At 45.0% G+C, this 15742-nt stretch overlaps 1 protein-coding gene across 7 annotated transcripts in view; it reads right to left on the reverse strand.

Annotated features, from left to right (window-relative positions):
- TP63 (tumor protein p63) overlaps positions 1–15742 on the reverse strand; it is a gene marked incomplete at its 3' end in the record, with an annotated part of 94812 nt that overhangs the window by 66313 nt on the left and 12757 nt on the right. For all 7 annotated transcript variants that reach the window (XM_083612841.1, XM_083612843.1, XM_083612840.1 and 4 more), the window contains exon 2: positions 5112–5366. In XM_083612841.1, the coding sequence (XP_083468967.1) occupies positions 5112–5366 (255 nt within the window). The remainder of the gene's footprint in view (positions 1–5111; positions 5367–15742) is intronic.

Genomic DNA, 15742 nt, shown 5'->3' on the forward strand with positions numbered 1-15742 from the left:
ACCTCGCCTGGCAACGGGAACACAAAAGAAAACAGCGGCAGAGCGAAGAACGTGGGTTTAGTCATCTTCAGGTACGCTTCTTATCAGTCTGCGGGGATCAGGCTTAGAATATCACATTTTCACATGCTCACTCGAAGGATGGGTGGGGAAAATGGATAGGGCACCCCACAAAAGGGAAAGGATGGGGTTAATCCCAAAGGATCACTTCCTGCCTCTGAAGAAAGAAATTTTTGGATCTAAGGGACCAACCCATCTGAATTTGAATCCCGCAATGGGTTCTGCCAGCGAGAGGCAATTGACTTTCCCTTTTGGAATGGGTGGAGCTGATGGGAGAAGGAAAAAGTCTCTCCTCTTTGGGGAAAAACAACAACAGCCACCATAGGCGCAGGGCTTTCGAAATGCCTTGTTTTCTTCCACATGGGGGAGGGGGGGGGAAGCACCAGGAAGAAGCAGAAAGGAGGAGGAGGAGGAAGAAGGCACTCCTGATATATGGGAATCCAGCAAGTTCTCAGATCCCACAATAAAATGCCGACACACCATTTAAAGCTGATTACAGCTTTGCTTCCAATTGCAAGAGACCTCACGCAAATGCGTCGCAGTAAACACACCTTTATCTGCTCATGACTCAAAGAGCACAGCTGAATCTCTCTCACCTGGATTTTCAGACCATTTTCTTCTCATGTGAGAAGAGTGGTCTTGAATCGTCAGGTGCCCTCACCTCTGTCCTTTCCCATTTTGCTGCAATTTTCCCAACATTTCTTTTCCCTTCTTTGTGATGAGGCATGCAGCTTTGATTCACAGGCCAAACAAACCCGACTTGGGCATTTTACACGAATGCTTTACACGAGTCTGCTCAAGCACATCCTTCTCCCCACTCAAATGATCCATTTTGATCCGTTACACCCACTTGGGAAGAAAGTGCAGTTTGCCGTTATGTCTGAAACAGCAAAGCACCTTCACGTGAGCTTGCGAAAAACTAGACAAGCCTACCGAGATATTTAGAGAGCTGCCACTTGTTTTAACCTGTTTTTAGTTATTTTAATTTTTTGAAAGTCTCAAATCATTGTTGTTAATTCTTGATACTGATAATGTTATTGTTTTATACATATATTAAACCACTTTGAGGATTATTATTTTTCAATTCAGCAGTGTATAAATGTTGTGAATTAAAAAAATAATAAAGTTCTCCAGATCCAGGAAGGCCAGCTTGGATCAAGACCTGGTTTGAAGGAATATTTTTTGCTGATTCAGATGTAATGCCAAACTCTGCTTTCTATGAAAGCAGATGTAACAGAGAGAGAGAGAGAGAGAGAGAGAGAGAGAGAGAGAGAGAGAGAGAGGAGAAGAGAGGAGAGAGGAGGGAGGAAGGAGTGAAAGGGAGAACAGGAGGTTTGTTCACACATGTTCTAAGTTATGTTGTGATGTCCATTCGGCCCTCTCTTTTGTGATGATGGACCATAAATTGGTGAGAATCAGACCTGGGAAGAGTTGGGGTAAATTGGCTGCAACATGTCAGAAGTCACACTCAGTAGTAGAGACGTCAAGAGCATTCTGACAACCACTGAAACAGGCGCCAAAATCAATCCAGTTGAATACAATCAGTATCTGCCATTGCTTTCAGTCTGCAAATTGTGCATAACTGATCACCTTTCCCTCCCACTTGCATTGTGTTTCCTTTGCATTGTCATGAACAGGGTGGAATAACGTAACAGCAATGCAAATTACAAAATCAATGATGTAAGTTATGTCATTTTATCATTTTGCCACAGTTGAACAGGAAAACGAATAGCACAGCTTTGGGTGGAAGCGAACGGCAGCAGAACAAAAAGAGCACTGCGGGGGCCCAATACAGGATGGAATGAAAAAGATGGCAGCTTGAGAGCCAGTGTGGTGTGAGACCCAGTGTGGTGCAGTGGTTCAGAGCAGTGGATTCGTAATCTGGGGAACCCGGTTCGCTTCCCCGCTCCTCCACCTGCAGCTGCTGGGTGACCTTGGGCCAGTCACACTTCTCTGGAGTCTCTCAGCCCCACTCACCTCACAGAGTGTTTGTTGTGGGGGAGGAAGGGAAAGGAGATTGTGAGCCGCTTTGAGACTCCTTCGGGTAGTGATAAAGCGGGATATCAAATCCAAACTCTCTTCTATGATCTTATAAGCTATTAGGGTGGTGTACAACTTAATGTACACAATATCATAGAATCATAGAATTGCAGAGTTGGAAGAGTCATCTAGTCCAATTCCCTGCAGTGCAGGAATCACAGCTAAAGTATCTCTAACAGGTGGCCACCCAAGCTCTGCTTAAAAGCCTCCATGGAAGGAGATTCCACCACCTTCCAAGGGAGTCTGTTGCACGGTCAAAGAGTTCTCACTGACAGAAAGTTTTTCCTATTGCTGCTTAATGATGAAACTTAAAATAGTGGAATTGCTACTAGTATTGTTTAGTTCTGAGTACAGAATCTGCTTTGCATTTTCATATTGTTATTTTATGTTGTTGTTATACAGTGGTACCTTGGTTCTCAAACGCCTCGATTCCAGAAGTAAGCATTCAGGTTTTCGAACATTTTTCAGAAGCCGAACATCCGATGTGGCTGTTGGCTGTTGTTTCCGGGGTGCCTGCACCAATCAGAAGCTGCGCCTTGGTTTTCAAACATTTTGGAAGTAAATGGACTTTTGGAATGGATTAAGTTTGGCACTTTTGTTTTTGCTATTTATTTTGCTGTTTTGTGGCTCTCATTTTTTGTTTTTGTGACTGTGTGGAACCCATTTCAGCTACTGATCGATTGATTGTGTTACTGCAAAAATTGATAAAAGCCCCCCATCCAAATAATGACTATCATCAGTGCAGGTAAGAATTTATTATTATTATTTTTAATTTTTATCATCTACAATACTGTCTTATTTTATAGTACAGTACATTAATTATTGCTTTCATTTTATGGATCAGTGGCCTCATTAGATAGTAAAATTCACGTTAAATTGCTATTTTAGGGGTTGTTTTTAAAAGTCTGGAAGGGATTAATCCATTTTACATTACTTTCTATGGGAAAGCACGCCTTGGTTTTGGAACATTTTGGTTTCGGAACGGACTTCCGTAACGGATTAAGTTTGAGAACCAAGGTACCAACGTACGGCATTTTATATCGCTGCTGTTGCAATATGTAAACTGCTGAGATATTTTGTTCAAACACGAAGCGGTGTAAAAAGTTAACTAAACAAAGTCACTTGGTAGTAAATCTGCAGCCACACCCTTTTAAATTTTGGGACTATGCACCAGAACAGCAAAATCTAAATGCAGTTGAAGTTTGCAACCTCTCTTGGTCTCTCTCTCTCTTGGAAAGAGCCAGCAATTCTTGGCCCTCCCATTATAGCCTTGGGAACTAAACGCATCTTGACTGAGCGGCTTCCCCAGATGTCTCTCCTATGGCTGTACGGTGCTTTCCGAGAACAAGATGATCTACCAGTCAAGGGCCTCTCCAGTTCTCAGCAAGGCCGAACAGTCCAAAAGGGAATAGTTACCAGGAGGTAAAAGGCGGAGATCCTGCAAGGTGAACGCCTTATTCCCCATGCCAACGCCCTTTGGTAACAGCCAGTGAAAGCTGAAAGAACACTTTCAAATTGTGTTACTCTTTGCAAGGGTGGGGCATGATGCAAATCACAATTTTAATAGGTCACTGTAACCGAAGAAATCCTTCCAGTTGGGTTGGTTCCTAAACTGTCATCAGGGAGACAGGAAGGTGACAGGTATTCATCAGAGAGCCCTGGAGTCACATCAAGAGGCGAAGGCAAAAGAAAGAGCAGTCTCCTGATGAGATCTTAATTCCTTCTGATTGGGGTGCTGGAGGAGACTCTTGAGAGTCCCATGGACTGCAAGAACATCCAACCTCTCCATTCTGAAGGGAATCAGCCCAGAGTGCTCACTAGAAGGACAGATCCTGAAGCTGAGGCTCCAAGACTTTGGCCACCTCATGAGAAGAGAAGACTCCCTGGAAAAGACCCTGATGTTGGGAAAGATGGAGGGCCCAAGGAGAAGGGGACGACAGAGGACAAGATGGTAGCACAGTGTTATCGAAGCTACCAGCATGAGTTTGAGCAAACTGCGGGAGGCAGTGGAAGACAGGAGTGCCTGGCATGCTCTGGTCCATGGGGTCACGAAGAGTCGGACACCACTAAACGACTAAACAACAACAACAAGGCAACCTCAAGAAGATCCGGGGGGGGGGCTAAGATGGCCCCCAGCAATACAGGAGCCCCTGATAGAGCCGAAGATACTAAGAGGAGGTAGACGCTCCATCTCTGGTTCTCAGCAGGTCAAAGGATGCAGACCCAACGAGAACTTGGCCAGCATTGGCTCACACTCGGGAATCGTTTGTTTTATTTATTTATTTCATTGAAAGATTTTCATGAATAGCAAAGGTACATATAAACGCTTCTGTTTTCAATTCACAGAGTCCTTTCGACACATCAGCTACATTCGGTGTGAGACATTGTTGTCGCAGGCATTGTGAGGATGTGGGGGGGAGAGAGGAGAGGGGAGACAATGATCTTGCTTTCTTTTGCATATGTAGGTGCAGAGTTGGTACCCACAAGATACAAGAGAGTACTCCCAGACCCTACAAACCTCATCACAAGCAAAGACCAATGGGAGCATGACACAGGTTGCAAAATGAACCCTATCCAATGATCTCAATTGTGTCTAAACCACCCTTGGGAATGTTTACAAGCGACCTGGTGACAAGAATCGGGACTTAGGAAAATATGACGCTTTAACCCTTGAACTGTGCCTAACGGAACTGCATTTTGCACGGGGCATTTAAATTAACTCCGGCTACCAGTGGACTTTGGAAAACTACTATGCCTCTTGAGCAACTGTGAATTACTGCAATCTAATGACTCACCACCCTCATTCTACCGCTCACATTCCCAACTTCCTCCAACGGAGGAGTTGTTCCATCCAGTCGATGGGAAAACATGACCAGGAATGACCCATGCGCTACCTTTGGAACGCAGTTCCTTCCTAACAGGGAAAACATTGGGCTGCAACTTCCCAATTGCCACCATATTTCACGCACCAGCCTTCCAGTGCCGCCCCCCCTCAAGCCAGACCTGACTCTTACCGTCCATGTGGCCGACTTGGCAGTGCTGGATTGTTGAAATGAGACGTCAAAGCTGTGAGGTCCTGGGTAGTCTGTGTTGGAGGGGATGGCGGGCGAGGGCGAGAGGGCATCAAAGGTTGAGCTGGGCTGGGCATAAGGGGAGGGCGCCGTCACGCTGTTCTGAGCGTGGTCCGTGTTGTACGGGCTTGTGGATGAGGAGCCATTTTGTATCTGCTGGTCCATGCTGTTGAGGAGCCCCAGGTTTGTATACTGTGGCTGAAAAGGAGAGAGAGAGAGAATACATAGATATGTTACAGTAAGGGAAAGAACCCAGCCTCTGTTCCTCTGGAAATAATTCCAGCTCAGCTATCAGTGTTTGGCTATCTATCTATCATCTATCTATCTATCTATCTATCATCTATCTATCTATCTATCATCTATCTATCTATCTATCTATCTATCATCTATCTATCATCTACACACACACACATTTAGCATCTTTAACCACCTTTAAGTTTGACACAATCTTGAGAATCACAGAATCATATAATTGTAGAGTTGGCAGGTGTCCCCAAGGGTAATCCACTAGGAATCACACCTAAAGGATTCCTAACAGATGTCCATCCAACCTTTGATTAAAGACCTCCATGGAAGGAGAGTCCATCACCTTCTGAGGCTGTCTGCTCCAAGAAGGTTATTTCCTGGATTTCCTCTGCTCCATGGAAATAGCCAGGGAGTTATGGTGCCACCTTCAGCCATACATTTCGTTCAAGCTCAAAGATCCTTCCGATTGCTCTTCTTCTCCTGCTCCCTCCTCACCAGTGACATCTTAATCCTTCACCTCACACTATTTTACAACAGGGAGGGATAAGTCATACTTTTTATTTTCCTTGGCTGAAATATTTAATTGTATTCCGCTCATAAAGCACATCCATCAGATTATATTTTTTTGAAGACTACCAGATGTAAGAAGAATCTCAGCCCTGACCCAGTTTGGACAATCACATCTCGGATTGATAAACCAAGACATGTGAGTATTTTGAACATGCATACAGAACTTTCACAACCAAACCAGGAAGACTGTAACTGACCGCAGCTTCTTATTGCATGTGAACCGGAGAAACTCTGGTTAGCAGCATGAGAATGAGGCAAGATCCTAAGCTCACTTCAAACCATGTTTTAGGATCCTGGCTCGTTCAAATGCTAGGGACCAAGGTTTCCTGGTTTGGAGAAACAGGAAGCTATGAGACTTCAAGATCTGCTCGCCAAGTTACACAATGAAGATGAAAAGATCTTGGCCATAGGTGTCCATTTAGCATTGCTTTTAAGCTGCTCTTGGGTTATTTCTGTAGCTGTTTTGATTCTAGTTCACCCATCGCCCGGGGACATCTGTGGAAGGCGATTAATAAATAGCAACAAGCGAGCAGAGCTTTAGTGGGTGAGCAGGTGCAAGCAGCTTGCTCACATTTTGGTTTATTAAGCTGAGATGCGATTGCCTGAACTTGGCCACCGAAACGTATTTACGTTGGTAAAGAGAAAGGACGGTAGAGGAACCAATTCACTCAGAGAAGAAACCAGCAAGTTTGGCAATGTCGCTCAGCACGCACCCCTGGCACCGATGCCAAGAGAAGCAGCCAGCCCTTTTGCCTGCCAGCTAGAGGCACCTTAATCCCTAAGCAAAGCCACCCCCGCCTTGAGGGGCACCCTTGCTCAAGCAACACAGCCCTTTCCCCAGCAGGCAGGCAGCTCAGCCCCTGAGAAAAGCAGGCCGTTCTCTTGGCCACCTAGATTTGCTCCATTGCCACAGCACCCTTCCAAGCCTGTCTTGCTTGCTCCTGCAAGGGATGGGCCACCCAGTCAATTTCAGGTTCTCATTTTCCCAGCCTCGATTTAGCCACATTTCCACATCGGTTTGTGATTCATTTTTGTCTAAAAGTCCTCCTGAAAGCTGGCTAGCGTCCTGGTGTTCGTTTCTCCTGGTATTTGTGTTTTCGCAAGCCATTTCCCCACATGCAATGCATTTTCGTTGCTTGTTCCAACGAACATATGCATTCCAAAGCACACCTTCCCCTTCAAGAACCCCAGACTTGTATTTTAATTTTTTTTTAAATCGTGCCAAGAAGTCCCACCAACATCCCACTTACTGCAAAATCCCAAATGCAATCTCTTGGGAGTTCCTTCAGGCAAAATCTGAGGAAGCACCAAAATTTGCAAACCTGGCAAACTCTCTCAAGGGGGTTTGGCACGTCCTTGATTTGGTTGTCAGGAATGTGGCAGACGAGTCTGTTTTAGCCGTGTTTATTTTTTTTAAGTGTTTAATAGGTATCTTGCCTCTTAAAATGGCTGTTGCACAAGCAGTCGCCCTCCAGCAGGCATCGGGCAGCAGATCAGATTAGAAATCTTAATCGTAATAAAGAGGAAAGCAAATTGTAAATACGGCAGCCTTGTCATTCCAAGCAAGCCAGGAGCCATCTGTCTGAATGGCGAAGAGGGGAAGAGCCATTCCTCTGCCTTGATCCGGCCACATTCCACAGCCCAGCACCCCCTCCCAGCTTGCTATTTAAATAGCGATTAATCCTCGCCTTGACATGAGCAGCTGGGAGGCTGCTTTGCTCTCCCTGTTCCTCCTGTGATCCTCTAACCCTTTGGCCCACTCCACCCCTGCCCCAGACAGGTGCATCAAAATGTCCAGGTGAGAGGAGGAAAGTTAAGACACCCAGGGCCAACGCTGGGTCTGGGCAGCCGAGCCCCAGGCCATAGAGGCTCGGAGGAGCAGTTTGCACCCAGAGGTCAGCGTCTGAGTCGCTCGCGAGCCCTGGGGCAGCCATCAGATAACTCTCTCGGAGGCGTACGCCTCCTGACAAGGGAACAATTAGAAGGGGGCAGCCGAGCCAGGGGGACAAAGGCGCCACGGAATTTGACTCGGAATTTGGCTTCCGATGAAAACACCCCTTGCCCGCGCTCTCGCTCTCCTTCCTTCCAAAGGCCGCAGAGTCACTTCTGAGAACAAAAAAAAAAAGGCTTCAGGTTCTTGCTTGACTGGCCACCACACCATCAAAAGATTTGGAGGAGAAAACAGGGAAAGTTGTTTGCTTGTTTGCAAATTTCAGGTGGTCTGTGTTGGTGATGCAACAGAGGCTTGTGCTGCTCCGCGCCTCCCCCAAATCCTACCCTAGGCGCTCCACTGGGGCACCCAAGATGGGGCAAATTCACACGTGTGTGTGTGTGTGTGTGTGTGTGTAACTGGGACAAATGGCACCTGCTCAGTTCCCCCTCCGAATAAGGCCATCCGAACACAGTGCTCTATTCACAGCCGCCGTGTTTCAGCCAGACTTTTGCAAAACTCCACCTCTCTGCTTCCGCACGAAACGACAGGAGACCGTTTTTTCCTCTTCGCACTTAACTGAGGTGTCTTTATAAAACTGTACTTGATGAAAAGTTCAGATAAAAGAAAGGACTTCTTAATGCAGTGTATAATTAAACTACGGAACTCACTCTACCAGGAGAAAGTGATGGCCTTTGAAAGAGGGTTGGGCAAGTTCATGCCAAAGGGGTGACATTCTGGATATCGCCAGCTTACTATTCATGAACACAAACCACATGTGCAGAAGACCTGTTAACAGGGAATTGGGAGGAAGGAATTATGGGATGGTGGCAATCATGCCACCTAAGTCAAGATTAGCATCAGGAGATGCCTGGGTAAAGAAGAGATCATGCAAAACAGTGCACCAGGGCTTGTGAACCAACAGCAGGTTTGGGAAGCTGGCTTCTTGGCCGTTCCAAGACTGCCAACGGACTCTCTTCTCTGATTACAGTCAAATAACACCAAATATTCCATGAAACAAAGATTTTCAGTTAGGAGTACCAAGAATTCTAAGCAGATCTATGGCAGGGGCATAGCATGGGGGCTGCTGGGACGATGGCCCCCAGAACATTTTTCTGGGGGCGCTGTGCACACTGCCGTGCCACCCCGACCTGCTTTGCAAGCCTTGCAAAGCAGCTCAGGGCTGGCATCAGTCTGGTGATGTTGATGGCACATGCTGGGCTGGCGTGGCAAGTTCCGTTCAACCTCTGCGTCCGGCCACCCCCGCGGCCGCCCACCCAGGCACCAGCAAACCACGCTATGCCACTGATCTACGGCCTCATACAGGCTTCTGCTTCTCCTGCTACTTTCCCCTGGGAAAACCCACTGAATCTTTAGCACTGAATTGGAGCAATTGTCAGTGGGGTTTTCCGTGGATTGAGGTTTGCTCCGATTCAGTGCTAAAGAGCAGCTTTTCAAGGGGAAAGTGGTGGGGCAAGCAGAAAAGCACTCGAACCGTTCTCTCTAGGCACAAGACAAGCGGAAGTATGAACAAGCCCATAAATATGTGAGGGTTTTGTTCTTGTTCTTATTGTGTCTTTTTTGCTTTTATATTGTATTTCACATTGTGAACCGCCCTGAGATCTACGGATAACAGGCAGAATACAAATTCAATAAATAATAACAATGACAGCTGCTGATCCAGAGATTTGGAGTTTCTTTTAGCTATGTTTCACAAAGCTGCAGCAAGCTAGATTCCTTCACCCACCCCTGCCTGACTGCAGATATCTTCAGAAAGGTACACCGCCCATCGCAGAAGGGTTAAAGGCAAAAACATATTGCAGGGGTATTTGTGTGTGGTTTTAGCATAGCTCTCTCCATTCATCTGTTACCTGTAGATTTATCGCATGATGACAATTGCACACAGTTTGATAAATGGAGAGGGATATTTTTTGCTTGCACTCCAGAGCTAAGTACAGCAATATCCACCCTATTAGGAAGCAATCTGGTAACCTTAGAAGATTTCTCTCACTGAAGCAGCAAGAAGAGATATCCATCTGTCTCTTGTACAAATACAGGCAGCGGCGGCAGAAGGAATGAACTTTGCCTTTCCAAGGTATTCAGTAATGTTGAGGGACCTGAGAGCTCCATTTGGCTAAAATGCTGGATGTAGCAAAATGCCCAGGGAAGGGCCAATCAGAATATTCACGTGATACATACCGTATTCTTTGCTCTATAAGACTCACTTTTTCCCTCCTAAAAAGTAAGGGGAAAGGTGTGTGCATCTTATGGAGCGAATGCAGGCTGCGCAGCTATCCCAGAAGCCAGAACAGCAAGAGGGATTGCTGCTTTCACTGCGCAGCGATCCCTCTTGCTGTTCTGGCTTCTGAGATTCAGAATATTTTTTTCCTTGTTTTTCTCCTCCAAAAACTAGGTGCGTCTTATAGAGTGAAAAATATGGTACTTTTCTGGGACTGTTTCACTTCAGACTGGGGGTCGGGGTTGCACGTCTGAATGTGTGCCTACATTTTAAAAGCATGGCATCCCAGCATGCAGAAAGCTAGCACAGCAGAGGGAGAAATGTTTTATCTTAGTGCTTTCAACTAGTCTTCTACATTTAAAAAGTTGTAGGTGAACATTAGCAAAAATACAACCGCCTCCACCTGCAGTTTGGGATAGTAAAACCTCAACCAAGGTACTTCAGGTTGTATCAACAACTGAAGCTTTGTAACTGGCCCATCCAGGTCAGTATTGAAGGAGCGTCTCCACCTCCATCGTTCTGCCTGGACACTGAGGTCCAGCTCTGAGGGCCTTCTGGTGGTTCCCTCACTGTGAGAAGCCAAGTTACAGGGAACCAGGCAGAGGGCCTTCTCGGTAGTGGCACCTGCCCTGTGGAACGCCCTCCCACCAGATGTCAAAGAGAAAAATAACTACTAAACTTTTAGAAGACATCTAAAGGCAGCCCTGTTTAGGGAAGCTTTTAATGTTTAATAAGTAATTGTATTTTAGTGTTTTGTTGGAAGCCACCCAGAGTGGCTGGGGGGACCCAGCCAGATGGGCAGGGTATAAATAATATATTATTATTATTATTATTATTATTATTATTATTATTATTATTGACTGCTCTGACTGGCAGCAGCTCTCTGGAGTTTCAGCCTCAGGGGTTTCTCCCAGTTGAACCTGGCATTGCCAGAGACTGAAACTGGGCCTTTCTTCTCTGGCACACACACCTCCAGAAACTGAAAGCTCAGCACAGCCCTTTGCCAAGTAAATCCTGGATTTGCACAGATACCTGTCTCAATACCATTGATGCACGGAGCTGCAAAGAAAGGGGGGGTCAAGGATGAGCAGGCGATTTCCCGTTCCATTTTGTGATTGTTCAATGGGTTGGGCTGCTCTCCTTCACTTTCTGTCCCGTCAGACTTTGAAGAATCTCTGAAATTTATTGTGAAACGGACACATCTGCAATTTGCCAGCTTCCATGCCTTGTTTTGCCATGCAGTTTGCGATGCACACAAGCAGGTGAGCACACGGGATTGCAATACCAGACAGCAATAATCCCTCGGAGCACCCTGGGGGATGTGTACACAGATTAAATCACAGATCAGAAATGGATTCCAGTGCATTTGTATTGCTGCATCACGATTCCTCTGCTATAAGTAAGATCTCACCTCAGACAAAGGCTACATCGAATCCCAGATTTAACTGTTATATACAGTGCTTTTTTCCTTTTTAAAAATGTTTAGGGGTACTCTCATTTTGACTCAAGAAAATCACTATTTTATAGTTCAAATCAGGAAAAATAAATACAGTAAATGGACAAAAGTACAAAGATTCACAAAATGTTTAGGGGTATGCACCCCCCTGTGTCCCCCCAGAAAAATAGCACTGGTTATATATCTCTATTCCAACGAGAAATGCAAAAGACCACTCAGATTCCCTTCAATAAGAGTTAATTACTTTGTACCTGTACACATGCAAAACTGTATCACAGCTTTGGCTAGTCCAATTTATTTCCTCGATGCTTCATTTAATCCGCTGTTGTAAATTGCATCCCACATAGCTGTGATGTTTAATTAAAAATGGTGCTGCAATCAATGTGCTTTGGCAGCTTGGCAAAGGGGAGGAGGCATATCGGTCTGATAAATAATAAATAAATAAAATGTGCAAGCGAAACGAAAACCCCAGCAAACCGTACATGTACAGAGGTCCAAACAAACAGCTAAGCGGAAAAACGACGGCTTCGCAAAATTGCTGCTACAAGATTTGGTGGTGGGAATGGGAAGCAGAACTGTCAGAGCACCACAGAAACTCGAGGTTTTAAACCTGTGTAAAATGGATAAGCCAGCCCTTGCCAATCTGGTGCCCTCCAGATATTTTGAAACAGCCGCAGCCAGCACAGCCCCATGGTGTTTTGGGTGATTGGAGCTGTGATCCAACAGTTTCAGAGGGCACCGGCTTGGCAAAGGGTGGAATAAGCTGTCTAACAGAATGGATACCCATGTTTCAATGGCTGAAATTCACTGGTAAAGGTCTGAAAGACTTTACTACTTTAGGGAAAGCGGCGTGGCAAAGAGCAGGGAGAGGAAAGGGGCACAGAGAGCACACAGACAAGTGCATATTCCAGATCCACCACAGCTGAGCACTAACAAATTCTCACACTGCAATTCAAAACTGGGCACATGGTTGTTTTAAAAAAAACGGGACTAGCGTATAAGTTTGTTAGGGAAAGGCAGAATGTGTGCAGCGTGGCAAAGAGAAGTTTAACCAAGAAGCATGGGTAGGTAAGTTTTCAAACATTTAAGAAGTGGAGCAGAGGAGAGAGAGAAAGAGGAACTCCTAATCGTAACTACATAAGCCAGGAGAAGCAGCTGCTATTTAAGACTGTGCACAATGTACATTATATGAGCTGCCTGCGCCTTCCTTGCCAGGATCAAGCTTAGACAAACTAGTTCTGCCTGTATGCAGCAGAATCTGTCTGTGCACAGCACTGATTGGCTGGCACCCGAGTTGTCACGAACTCCTTCCCACTTCTCCCTCCCTCTAGAGTGCTTTTGCAAGTTCCCTAAGTTGGCAATCAAGCAAAACGCAGAGATTTAAAGTAGTCATTCCGCCTGAAATGTGGAAGGGAGAGCAAGGCTGATGGCTGAATTACGCTTTGAATTGCGGAGAAGTCTGTCCAATGCATTGGGAACCGGTTGGGGGGGGGGGAGAGAGAGAAAGATGCAGCAAACCACCTTTTTCATGCACCAAATCAATGCCCAGCCTTGCCTGAACGAGAAGAAGGAAGTCAACTTGAGATGGCTCCCATCATCACAGACCAACAGAGTCCAACAGGATGCGAAGGGCCACACACACACACCCCAGCCATGGCTTAGGGGGCCAATTCAGAGAACCATCTGAATGCCTGGCTGCCATAGGATGGATGCCAAGCTGACTTCCTCCTGGCTCAGCCAACACTGATTTAGTGTGCGTAAAATGTCATTTCCCAGATGCTATCCGCTTGCTGCTTTGTCAAATGTCTGCTATCTAAAGCATGAAAATCATGCAGACAGTTAACAGTCATTTGCAAAACAAAAAATCCTATGTCACAAATGATCTCTCACACACATCCTTCTGATGCAACTAACATTTCTGACCTTTCAAGCATGCAGTTGGTACTCAGTACACCAATACACATCAGTGGTTGGCCTAGGAGAAGGCTGCAGGCTTCAAGTTGAGGGCTTGGGTATTTGGTCAAAAGAGTTTTGGTCCGTTGACCCATCAAATATTGGTTAATACTGGTCAATGCTGATGGTGGAATTTTGAAATCACCCTTTTCATTAGAACAGTGTGTGGGAGGAGCTGAATCATCAACAGGTACGATGCTTTTGCTAATTACAAAAACAAGTCAGTTACGTCAAATGGTGAAAGTTATTTTCTTTTTAACAGTAAATAACTCTCAAAATATGTAACTGATTCTAACTTTAGGTTTGGTTTCTGTTGCATGGTTCACAGAAGAGTTCTCTGACTTCTACCCTGGAATAACAAGGTCAGTTTACCTTTCTGTGTGTGCTTTAAAAAAAAATAAACAAATAAAACAAATAAAAAGCAAAATGTGGCCACAACTATTAACAAGCACAGAGGCAGTTTTTAAAAGGAGGACAAAGCAGGCCAATTCTTCAGATGTTATGAAATACCTGGCTCAACTAAGCTGTGTGCCAAATTCATCACATGCAAGCTTACTTGGAAGTAAGCCCCATTGAACTGAGTGGGATTGACTACAAAGTAAACTTGCTTAGGAATGCAATGTTACTCAGATGCAAGGTTAATACAAGAAGGTAGAGGCTCAGGTTGCATATGGAGACAGAATTTAGCTGCAATTTTCTGCACCCCATTGAGCTCAATACACTTTCTTCTGGGATGTTAAGACTTCGTAGACACCTTACAGTATTTCCTCCCCTCCTTAAAACCTCAAGGCAACTGCTATTTTAACCACCTCCTTCCCAATATCCCCCACAATATTCTGACATTCCTTTATTACTTTCTGTTTTTAAGGCTGGCTGCCCATTCCTGAAATTGGGGAGGTGGGAAGTTAGAAGTCCAAATCTCTCTGCTTTCACCCTTTGGCAACAGGAATATATGGAATATTTCTGGTCAAGTCGTTCGTGTCCAATCTGAGTATGGGGGATAAGGTGAAGGATAAAATATTTATGTTTTTTAAAAAGTAGGGCACAGAAGGCAGCAACGGCATTGCCGGGGTCTTTAAAATTAAGAAGCCTTCTCTGAAAAACTCCAGACAGGTTTTCCAAAATGATCTAAGCCTCTGCCCGACACTGTCTGAGACATGAATTACCTACTCTTAACCCAACCCAGGTTCTGCAACATAAGATCAATTGAACTTTTTCCCCCTTCCTCGCAGGAGACCCTGTCAGGAGCATCAGAGCACCATCCAAATCAACAGCGCCCCAGGGCAAAATACTTGCCATTTTTTTGGTCTCCTACCACCTGCCTCTGGTTCACAATAATAAAAAGGTACAATTTGTTTCAGGCCAGGATGATCAGAGAACAGAACACACACACACTCCCCAGTGGGGAATCATCAAGAACAAACGACTTTAGCCGAAAATCTGTGGGGTTTTCCCTCTCGCACTTTACTCCTTTTTCAGTTGCAACAGGAAACATTTATTTATTTTTAAAGCAAAACAGCCAGCCCATGACAGCAGGTCAGTGGAAAACAAGACGAGCTCTTGCCCCACACGGCAAAATGTTTTGTTTTGTTTTGTTTTAATATGAGGACTCTGCATCAGTGTATGGCAAGGAAATATTTAGGGAAGATATCAAACTTCGCTTTTGAAACCCAGGAGCTCAACACTCCCTGAGTTTTTGGAACTGCAGGCATAGTATGGATTCCCCCCCCTTTGCCCTGCAATGAACCCACTCTTTTAAGATATATTTTATGATATATTTCCCTGTTTAGGGAAGCTTTTGATGTTTGATGTATTACAGTATTTTAATATTTTTTTGGAAGCCGCCCAGAGTGGCTGGAGAAGCCCAGCCAGATGGGCGGGGTATAAATAATAAATAATAAATTATTATTATTATTATTATTATTATTATTATTATTATTATTATTATTAACACACTTATTTGGCTCTCTTTCCCTACAGATAAAAAGACATACACCAGTCTTGACTGACTGTGCTGTGTGCGTAGACTCGTTTTCCCTGTTACACAAGTCCTTTTCACCCCAATCTGCAAGTCAGCTCTCCCCACATAGCAGTGATCTCTGCGATCTTAAAAATAACTGTTTATAAAACTGTTTCTAGGATGTGTGTATGTTATCCCTACCAAAGTTTGTTGCAAGCAT

This window comes from Podarcis filfolensis, assembly GCF_964270895.1.
Source record: "Podarcis filfolensis genome assembly, chromosome: 5".
NCBI lineage: Eukaryota > Metazoa > Chordata > Lepidosauria > Squamata > Lacertidae > Podarcis > Podarcis filfolensis.